This window comes from Nyctibius grandis, chromosome 22 (assembly GCF_013368605.1).
Source record: "Nyctibius grandis isolate bNycGra1 chromosome 22, bNycGra1.pri, whole genome shotgun sequence".
NCBI classification, from domain to species: Eukaryota; Metazoa; Chordata; class Aves; order Nyctibiiformes; family Nyctibiidae; genus Nyctibius; species Nyctibius grandis.
Genome location: NC_090679.1, coordinates 3,616,741 through 3,627,700, shown reverse-complemented (window position 1 = coordinate 3,627,700; position 10,960 = coordinate 3,616,741). Strand labels below are relative to the sequence as shown.

Sequence of the window (10,960 nt, the reverse complement as noted above, 5' to 3'; positions counted from 1 at the left end):
TTATAGTACTCGGCGATTTGCTTTGCACTGAGCTCATTCAGCTGGGCCACGCTCCAGTTTATAGAGGATTTCTCACTGTCGGAACTCCAGTGCTTTGAGTACCTCTGCGCATTTCATTCATCAGTCCTGCAGCTGATTTAAACTCTACGTATCCTGCATTTACATCCTGACTGTATTTCTTGGTGGGGCCCGTGCCACCCACACCTTTGGCACTGTCAAACTCAATCCCTGTTGCAAACTCGGTTGTAGATGCCGATGTGAGACGGCAGAAGAAGGGGCTGCTCCTGAACACGGAGGGAAAGAGGAAGGACACGGCATGTCAGAGCCCCGCCGAGATGCGAAGAGCTGCTGCAGGGAGCTGTGACCGGGCTGCTCGTTCCCAGGGAGGACTCTCCTCCCCGTCCTGGGTGGGATCTTGGCGGTCCTGCTTAAAGCCGAGCAGACGAGGTTGGAGTTCAGCTGCCTGAGGCAGGACTTGCTCGCTTGCAGGGACACAGGAATAACTTCTGCACAGGACAGCGGTACGTTGCAGTACACTCTCCCCATGGAAGGTAGGAGGAGGCTTATTTCCTTTCCTTGATTATTCTATTCCTTTAATGTTATTACCAGAAAGCAGGGAGTGAGCTCTTTTGGGGGATGGGACAGCAGAGGTGTGGGTCTGGCTGTTCCCTCCTGGGATGTGCTGCTTCTGTTGGGGCTCGTGTAGAGCGAACACGTGAAGTTTTACAGTGACGGGTTTTGTTTGGGATTTAGGGAGAAAAAGATGCGGTGGTTAGCGATGGTGAAAGCGAGCGCGCAGCGGGCGGCAGCCGCACAGAGGCAGCTCGGGCTCGGCACCGCCGGCCGCGGAGGGACGCGGGGCGGCGGGAGGAGCCGCGCTGGCCGCGGGGCCCCGCTAGAGGGCAGCAGCGACCCGGCTCCGACCGCGCTCCGCGCGCCGCGCCCCGGCCCCGCAGCGCCCCCCGCCCCGCCCCGTTCGCGACGGCTCCGCGGGCCTGCAGCCACCGGGAGTCCCTGCGAGGACCGGCGAGCCCTTGCGGGGGTGCCGGTGTGCGGTGCATTCCGCTGTACCTCCCGCAGCCGCTGGCCGTGGGTGCCCCGCGCTGGCCAAGGAGCGGAGCGTTCCGCTTGTGAGACACGGAACTCTGGGCCTCGCCGTGTGCCGGCCCCGGGCGGGCGGGGCAGCAGGACGGGGCACCGAGGCTCCGTGCAGGGGCACCGGTACCCTCAGCGCTCGCCGCTGGAGCCCCGTCCGTGCCCGTGTGTGTGCAGCCAGGGCAGGGCAGGCTCCGCCGCAGGGACGCGGGGGGGTGGCGGGCGGCGGGGACAGCAAAGGTGTCAGCCCTTGGGCAAACATCAGCTTCGGAGGACAAGTCACCCTGAGCGCTGGTTGCCCTTCCTGAAAAGCAGTGGCCACAGCGATCTGTTCACTGGGAGGGAAGAAGCCGAGAGGGGACCTTTGGGGTGGGTGTCCCGGCACCTGGCAGGAGCAGGGGCTGCGGAGGGGCAGCGGGTGCTGCTCCAGGCTCCAGAGCCCACCTGTGCTCCCAGGTCCTCCCCGTCCTCCTCATCGCCGGAGGAGGGTTCTGGGTACGGGTGGAGCATGTTTGCTGTCTCAGCTGGGTCGACCCCTCGGTTGCTCTCCCGCCTCCCTCCTGCTGTGCCCAGCTACCTTGGGCAGGGCTGGAGCACCCGCAGCCTGGGGGAGCTGGTGCCCCCATGCTGGGGCAATCCTGGCATTGCTCTGGCCATCAGCTGCGCCAGCTTCACCTCCCGCCTTTGCCAAGGGCTTGCTCTGTAATGCTGAAAAAATCCTACAGTAACTCTGATGGATCTGTAGGAGGGTGTTAAGTGTCTACATGTCAGATGATGGATTTTATTTTATTGCTCCGTGTAAAATATTTTGTATTCTCTGGGCAGGAGGTGGAAGTGTTACAGTGAATGTTTTCAGAAAATGAATTAGTGTCATGTCGCCCCTTCCCAGGGATGCTCCCCTGACAGACGGCCGCCGGGGCCTCACCGGCAGCTCTGCTCTCGCCTGGGCTTTGAGGACTGTTTGCCAGGCCCACAACTGGGAATAACACTGCATTTCTTGTCCTTTGCCTCTCTATAAAATAAATCAAGCTGAGTTTTCAACCCTCTGTTTGCTGGTGCTTTCTGGCCAAGTTTTGAGTCAATTTATTTCTCATTGCTTTGCGTCACCCTGGCGATGTGCCGAGCACGAGAGCTGAGAAGAAACACAATTAGTTCGCTGCATTTGAGGCCAAGGCTGAGCATCATTCCATTGGTAGAAACATGTCTTCCAGGCGTTGGAAAAGATTTATCTTTTAAGGTAGAAAATTACTTGTGTTTTGGAAATGAATAAATAGTTGACACAAGCTGAAAGTCATAAGATGAGAACGCATTACGCTGCCAGATATTCACCATAAGAACGTGATGCACTTGAGTGCTGGTACAATAAATGCAGTGGGAAGCAACCCAGAGGGATGCTGGCTGGAGGGCAGGAGGGGCTGAGGGCAGGGAAGGACCCACCTTGCCCCACGGCTGCTGCACCACGGGGGTGCTGGGCAGGGAGAAGCCACCATCCTTTTGCTCTCCTAGGCACTGCATTCACTGGTGAGAGCTGTTTGTAAAGCTGGTAGAAGTGCTCAGCACAAAGCACAAGCCTGAGGTGGGCAGCAGGGCGACCCAGGTGCCAGCAGTACCTGTTTGGGGTGTGCAGCAGTGGGGAAACCTGCTGGGGTACTGCAAAGGCCCCCCGAGTGATTGTGGGGCTGCTGGGGTCAGCGCTCCCGGCCATGAGCGGGGGTACCCCCCGTCCCCAGCACTTGTCATGTGGTCAGAGAGGTATTAAGAGACCAGGAAGTGGTTCTGAAAGCGTTTTCGTGTGGTTTGCTGTTCTTTTTGGTATAAATTTGCCATTCCCGTTTCTGAAGTCCACCATTTAAGAACACTTCCAGGGTCAGCATTATCTGACACCTGCCAAAAACCTGGCCCTCATGGTCTGGCAAGACCCGTGCAGCAGGGGCTGAGCGCACACACTGCCCGCTGGACCCATCCCTCCTCCACCTCTTCCCGTTTCCCTTGATGCTCCTGGGAAAAGGCAGGACCTGGAGCTGTTGGAAGGCATGCTTGTGTGGGAAAGGAACTTGGCTTCTCTGGTGAATAAATAATATCAAATAAGTAGCTGGTTTATGCATTAAAACAAAGCTTTATGAAAGACAAAAGACAAAGAAAAAGCCCTGCTGACAGCTCGGTAGGTTTTGACTGTGGTGCCTGACGTCTTCTGGCTGCTGGAGCCTGGGGACCACTTGTGGGTCTCAGCTTGGTTCAGCAACCTTAAGCAGCTGAAGTAGGATTGCTGGCCACCCTGGTTTCAGCTTTCCGGGGCTGTGGTACTGCAGACCTTGCTGCTGCTGCCATCGTCTTCCAGGAACGGGGCAGGAGCCGGGCGTTTGTGGTGGGTACACAGGGTGGTTATGTGAAGGGCCCAGTGCTCATGTGCTGCACAGCAGCTTCCCGCTTTCCTTCCCAGCTCCGAATTCTCACACATGAATGAGGATCCTCTTGAAATTTGACCTTTTTTTTCAGTTTTTAGTCCTCATATTTAATAATGGTTCCTCCCTTTTTTCACCAAGCAGCACAGGAATCAGATGACGTCCCTGACTCATGCCACCCGACCTTGCATGATGGGGCCTTTCTATGTGTTAGGCAAAGCCTATTGATTTAATTTCTGTATCATTATTCAAGCTAATGTGGAATATGTCACTGCTGATGATGCATTGAATCGAACAGGGCCTGAAAAATAGGGTGAAATATTAAATAAACCCTGCCAAAGGATGGGAAGGAGATGGAGGTGAATGTGCACTAAGGTTACATGGTGCCATGGCTGCTGCACCTCTCTGGCTGCATGCACGCTGTTAGTGCCTTTGGCTTCTGGGAAATGTTGGCAGGGCCACCTGAGCTGCTCAAACACCAGCACCGGTTGCTGCTGGGGCACATGGATTGGAAGCCACGTCAAATAGCAAATGGCCAAGCTTGCATCCAGCCCCGTCTAGCTCCTGTGCCGCTGTGCAGCTGCAGCCGTGGCTCTGGAGGTGATGCCGGCGGAGCAGTTCGCTTGATGGCTACCTGGGGCAAGAGGAGGACAGGCCCTTTCCCACCTAGTGCAAGGAAGATGAGAGCTGTGCATCGAGGTGGATGTACTGTCCCTTTCACCAGCACGTCTTGGCCTAAGCAGAAATAGCTGTCACACTTGCCGTTACACTGAAATACGTGATTGTGCATAAAGATGCGTCTGAAGAGTGTGCAATAAACAGATAATGTCTGTGGCTGCTTGTCCAGGGACGGTGCAAAGCCCTGTCAAACACAGCTTTCCCATGGCTCTCGGGGTAACTTGCCACTAGATGTCACAGCATGCTTGGGTTTGCGGCGGGGACCAGGAGTGCCACTGGCTCCAGGACCCCCACCCAGCCCACCCTGAGCATGGATGAAGCTGTTCCCTAAAGTCCCTCCGTTGGACTGAAGCAAATAAATAGCATCTTCATGTCTGTCCTTTTCTTTTAGAGCATTTAGGAAACATTCTTAGATTTCATATGTCATTCAGCAAAGCCGGAGAGACCAACAGGTGAGTAAAGAGGTTCACCTGCTGCCAGCCCGCAGGGGTGACCCCGATGGGACCCTCCCCTGGCAGGTACCCAGCGGCCCTTCTCCCCCTGCAGCAAAGGGCAAACTCTCGTTAGCTGCAGTTAATTTAGCAGGAGCGCACTATATGTGTGTCAAAAGCTCTTGCTCTAAGGGGGACACAGTTTGCCATCAGTCCCGCTGCCGCCAGCACAAGGCAAACGGCAGCCCGAGATCGTGCAGCCGCATGGCACTGGCCTCTGCCTAAACCACAGCAAAAGGCTATTTACAGGCGCATGGGAAACCGCGCTGGGCCCCGTGCTCCCTCTCTCACCTCAGCTGCATCTTTAATCAGCTTGGCAGCACAGGGAATGTTGATTTTGTGTGCTTTTGCATTGGATGTTGTGCCGAGCGGTGGTAGGATACGTATGTGGTCGGGTTTGGGCAGGCTGGTGACAAGACAGGCAAGTCATCATCTAAACTTGTTACAGTTTTATTAAAAAATGGATGTATCTTTAAAAGACTAGAAGTAGATTAGTGTGATGCATTTGCTGAATAAATGACAGCATTTAAAACCTCCTGGTCGAAGTGAGTTATGTGCAGACCCAGACTGGCGAGGCCACACCACCACCTGTACCCAGGCGGTTCTTCAGTGAAGTGCAGCTGTTGGGGTAATGATGGCACCACTCTTCCATCTCAGTGTGCCCTCCCTGGGGCCTTCACTGGAGGCGGTTGGATGAGTAGGGAACGCGGTGGCTCTGCTCCAGGGGCTGTACCTTTCCCGATGAGGAGGCAGTGATGATGCCCCAGAGCCAGCAGCTTTCCAAGTGGAAACAACCCCCAGAACCACTCTGCGCCCGGTGAAAGCGCACAGGAGAGGAGCTGCCCAATATCTACCTGAATTAAGTATCTGGCTCAACATCAGACCAGTCGAGTCAATGGGCATTCTTCCTTTGGTTTCAGAGCTGTGGGGTGGTTCCTCCATGACCTGCTGCCCAGACCCCAGGATCCATCTGCACTGTCAGGCGCAGTGGTGAGCTGGAACGAGGGAGGCATGCTAGGCGTGAATAGGAAGGACTTGAACCGACATCCCAAGACTGCCGAATGTTTCAAGGCAAGTTGTGCACACTCTTCAGCGCACACAAGCAGAGCTCACGTGCAGCCCCAAGGTATGGGATCCACCCCTCGGTTTGACCTGGAGTTGCCACAGCCGTTGGCACAGGAGTGATCTTCTGTTGCCAGGAGAAGAGAGCACACGATGTTCAGGGAGGAGAGGTCAGGTCTCTTCCTGTTTAGATGTTTTCAAAAAATGCTTGAGCATTTTAGTGGAAAAATGACTGAGGGAACCATCCAAATTAGGAAACAGGAAATACTGCACTAGCATAAATATAATTTTGACAGCTGAAATGAGAGGCAAATGGTTGTCAGGTAGGGCTGGTAAGCATGCTGCTGGGCCAGCAGCTCGTGCTGAAGCTCAGCAGCCGAGGGGCATGTTCTTACTGCCCTGCACTGGGACGTACCTACTCAGCAGCCACTACTAGTGTTGTGCCAGCTTGGATGTCGGAGCCAAATCCCTGTGTGTCTTTCATCTCCGGTTCTCCCAACATAGTGCCAATAGTCAGTAGATGTGTCCTTCAAGTGGAGGACTCCTAGTATTTCCAGCAGCGGATACTGAAAACCATGACACTAAAATCAGAAGTTTTATGGAGTATAAATTAGTAGCAGACGTTCCAGTGCCAGGTTACCTGTGCGATGAAATTAGCTGTTCATCTCTCATGTCAGCCCTGCTCTTGACTCTTTCTCCCCTTCAGCAAATCACTGAACCTCCCCAAGCCCCTTTCTAGCCATATGTTAAGTTGATGTAATGCTGCTTTGAAGTCTGTGTAATTACTCAATTACTCCTGCATCTGATTGCAAGTAATATTCCCTTAGGGCTATGATTCAGTTTTGCCCATTGATTTGCTGTGTGACCTTGAGCACCGCATTAAATATACTTTTAATATTCAAAGCAGTTGTGCTCATTTATGCTCATGATCATGCTATCCAATCTCCTACTCTATACCCAACTTTCCAAGCAGAGTATGCTTGTTATTTATTGCGAAATTTAAAGACAGAAGCTAACCTCTTCTAAAATACAAAAGAGATTTGGGAGCCTAAGCTCCATTCAAGTTCACCTCAAGCGAGTTTCAATGGAGCTTGAAGAGTCTAAGAAATTTAGATACTTCTGAAAATGTCACCCTAGCTGTACCTCCAGGGTCTGACATTACACAGACACCTGAATTACTACGGCAAGTTCCTTTCGCTGATCCACCCTGATTGCTGCAGAGCTTGCAAAGCATTAGGTATGCACATATTTAATGTCTACTAATGCTGGAGGGGGAGGATGCCTCAAAGTGAAAACTATTGTACATTTAAATGTGTTCTTCTTCAAAGCTAATCTCAACCCCAAGCCGAGTAAGAACATCTTCCTCCAGCTCCCTGGGAGCCGTTTGGGAGGGCTGTCTGGTGCTGCTTGCTTTCTTATTTTAGTCACCTATATGTTCTGTGCATTGGAGGGATGAGCTCTTGAATCAAGGAGTGGTGGCTGTTTGAAGAGAGGTCTTCTAGAAGCATGAGTGGCCAAGGGAGAAGTGTGGTAGAGCTTGTCCCGTCGCTAGGATTGGCCCCTGCCTGTGACGATACAAGGGTTTTGAGAGTGGGTTTTTTTGTGCATGTTTCTATAAGGAGCAACTGTGGTTTTCTTTGGCTTTGTTGGAAGATTGCTGTGAAGTAACACCGACAAGATGCAAACCTGTTTTCTGAGTATTTTAAGTACTTGTACCTTAGTTTTTTGTGTATGTTAATTGAAAGTAAATGAGGCTTGGAAAAGCAGCCAGCATGGGTTTGACCCTGGGACCATTCTGGAAATAAGCAAACACAAATAACCCTTTCCTAAAAATGTTCTTGGCAACCCCACCCTTCAGGAGCAATCTTCTCTGCAACAGTGTAAGCCTGGACAAGGTCGGCAGCCAAGGGCTGAACTTTAGCTCTTGTTCGTGCTCAGTAGTTAGTTACTCTTACGGTACAAATAGCTCCCTGGAGGCAGGAGGTAACTTGCTGAGAAACCATGTACCAGGTAGAGTGAGTGAGGATTGCAGCGTCTGGCTGCTTATCATCCCAACCCAATGAAAAGCCATAGGCTGGGGGACAAGAGCTTGGAGTGGGGCCTCAGTGACAGCAGGATTTCATCCCCACTCAGTGTTCCTCTCCGTACCTGTATTGCAAAGGATTTAAACTGCAAACTCTCTGTGCTGCCATTAATGCGTTAGTGTTGTGAGCAGCTAGTGTCGGCACACCTGTAAACAGGGGCTCTGCTGTGCAAGGTGCTGCTTTGAATCTGCAAAGGGCTTCATGCTCCTTGCCTGTGAAACAACAGGGGAATAAGTGCGGTGTGTAATTTCTACAAATACTCCAGCTTCTACAGAGGAAGCTCTCAAACCACTGAAGCAGTTACACAACATCAGTGAAGACAAGGGTGGTGACATACTTGAATGGTTTAAAAAAGTAAAGCCACCAGACCTCAGCTATGTTCTGATTATTTTCTTTGAATTTGCTTCCTTTTCGTTGCTTTTTTTATACTGAGATATAAATAATGTTAAATTCCAGATCACCCATGGGTCTGAAATTTAGCTGTAACAAGGACTTCTGCCAACTTTTACAAAAGGATTTTGCTAACGTGAAAGAAAAACAGCTCATACATAATAAACACTCCTCCTGACCCATGTTATTCTTTTGCATTTAAGGTCAAACATCTCTGAAAGGAAAAAGAAAAAAAAAAAAGATAAAGGGGATGCAGAGAGTCAGCTGCAACAACAACCCAAACCTCGGTGTGAAGGTCCTCCCATCAGGCTTTTGATTTTCAGGCTGCTCACAGCTGCCACCACATTTTTTCCTTGGCCTAAATAACATAAATACTGGGCTGGTAGTGCTTTTCTTTACGCTGGTGTAAATCTAGGTTGGACCTCAAACCTTGACTTGACCATGCACACACTTTATCCCTGGGATCTCGGCAGGACAGCATGTCATATAAAATTAATCATGGGTGTAAATCTATGCAGGACTTCTGCCCAGTTCTGTGAATTTGACTTGAGGCGACCTCAGAGCAGTTCCTCTGGACTTCAGCTGGTGCAACACAGGCTGACTTCGGCTCAGTACATTCTGCTGTACCCACCATGGAGGTTCTAGCCAAGAGCAGCTATTTGGTAATGAACTGATAATTTTGAAATTCTTCCAGTTTTCTTTTTCTTAGTAATATGTCTCTCTGTCCTGCCAGAGAAAATACCTACAGGTTTCATAATCAGCTTATTCTGCTGCTGAAGTGAGTATGTGTTTTGAATGGCTAAATTAGATGTTCTTTTTGCAGATATTGAGCAGAATACTTCTCTCCTCCTTATATTAACTCCTTTTTCCAAGCCCATGGCCTCATGATTCAAGGAAGACTAGTGAATATTTAAGAGGTGTTGGGAACATGCTGGAGACGAGGTATTATCATACAGTAGCTAATTTCACATTCTGCTGATGGTTAAGTGAAGATGCTAAAAATGCACTTGAAAGAGGACTGGCTGGTTTAGAAGACTGGCAGCAGGAAAGAGCTTCTGGGCAGTCAGGGGCTGCTCTGCGGTCCGCATGCTGGGTCAAAGCGTGGCCAGGCTGAGGAGGCCAGGCTGCCTTCTCCCTGCCACCCTGAATGCTGTCTGGCATGCCAGGGCTGGGATGCTCTGTGCTAGCCATGACATGAAGCTGGCCCTGGGGGGCTGCTCTTCTGGCAGCCCACCAGGCTCTCCCCTGGGTGCAGTCAGAGGAAACATCAGCTTTCAGAGAGTTTTCTGATCCAACCACTGTCTTTTGACCATTTTCTAGGGTTTGGGCAAGCCTGACTCTGCTTTTAAAAAGTCATCTCTTCAATCTGTTGTGATGCAAAAAAAAGTAAACAAAATAATAAAAACTCTACACAGAAAGCCATAAAGTGACTAGGCCCTGCAGTACAGCCCACTCATTCATATATGCTGGCTTCACCTCCTGCCTAGACAAATCCATGTTATAAAGAGTGACTGCTCAAGTCTGCAGTGAATTAGGGGGAGGCTGTACTCACGTGAACATGTGACGATCTTCACGAGTTGTGGCATGGCCTAACACTGGTTCTCACGTGAAGACATCTTTCTTTACATTTCCTACAGTTGGTGCTTACTGTATTGATCCTTTTAGACTGCTGCTGCTCAGCTGAGCTTTGAGCAGTAGCAAGGACCCTCAGGGAGCATGCAATGCATGCCCCAGGAACCACCAGCCATCATCTGAAGACTATCATGACAGCAGTGGCTCCTGCTCTCAACTCCTGAAAGCCAGGGTGAAATATAGGCATTTCTACATGCCAGGTTGGTTGACACAATCCTGAGTTCTCCTGAGTAGGCAAAGAGCACAATCCTCCAGCCAGGGAGCTGAGATGCTTGGGTGCCCCACTGGTCAGCGCCCCAGCCAAAGGGGTGTTCATACCCTTGACAGTCCTCAAGCCCAGTTTCCCTGGGCTTTCTCCACCCACCCTCTGGTAAGGGGATCTGCTTCCTCAGAGGAGTATGCCACCCTTTGATGCTCACTGCTGTGTTGACAGAAGGGCTGAATTCCTCTTGTTTCTTGAAATAAACTTGCAAAACCCTTGACCTTCCTGAGATGGAGGAATATGTTTACAGATTATTTAATTCCATTTGTCTCCCTGAGCATGTGAGAGAGACGGCAGTGGGGTTCAGGGAAGGGGAGGAGTGTGACCAGCCCATTTCAAGATCATAGATAAGACACCGATGAATCCCATCTGCTTCACAGTGTGCAGACATTCCCATTAATTTTTGGAGGGGCAAGGAAAGGAATTATTTAATGGAATCCTCTGTAATTTTTCCTTTATATAAAGTTCACGACACAGCAGTGTGCCAGAAAAAAAATAATCTTTTGTATTGTTATTGATACTTGCAATGTCTTCCAGGACACCAGTGCTTGCAGACTTCTAAAAAAATATCAAGAGATAATTCTGCAGCAGCTCTTTTCTAGTGTTACACCATCTAAACTCATCTTTAGATGGTGTATCTGAAGTCAGGGTGGCCAAAAGAAACAAATCTTATCAGAGGACAAAACAGGCAAAACACAAGGAGGGGAGGTTACTGGTATACCTGAATTAAGTGTATAGTTTTATTTAAAGGTCTTCGCAGCTGGAAAAAGCTCTTTAAGACAGAAACTATCTTTGCTCTGAGGCTGTAGTGCTAGGAGGTCTCATGGGTGTCATCACCAGGTACTTTTAATAATGTCACCATTT

At 50.5% G+C, this 10,960-nt stretch overlaps 1 protein-coding gene across 1 annotated transcript in view; it reads left to right on the top strand.

The window, feature by feature from the left end:
* Positions 1-497: 497 nt before the first annotated feature.
* The window catches only part of LOC137672792 (rho GTPase-activating protein 7-like), a 45,241-nt gene continuing 34,778 nt past the window's right edge, over positions 498-10,960 (top strand). The window contains exon 1 of the mRNA XM_068417198.1: positions 498-551. Within this exon, the coding sequence (XP_068273299.1) occupies positions 545-551 (7 nt within the window). The 5' untranslated portion in view covers positions 498-544. The remainder of the gene's footprint in view (positions 552-10,960) is intronic.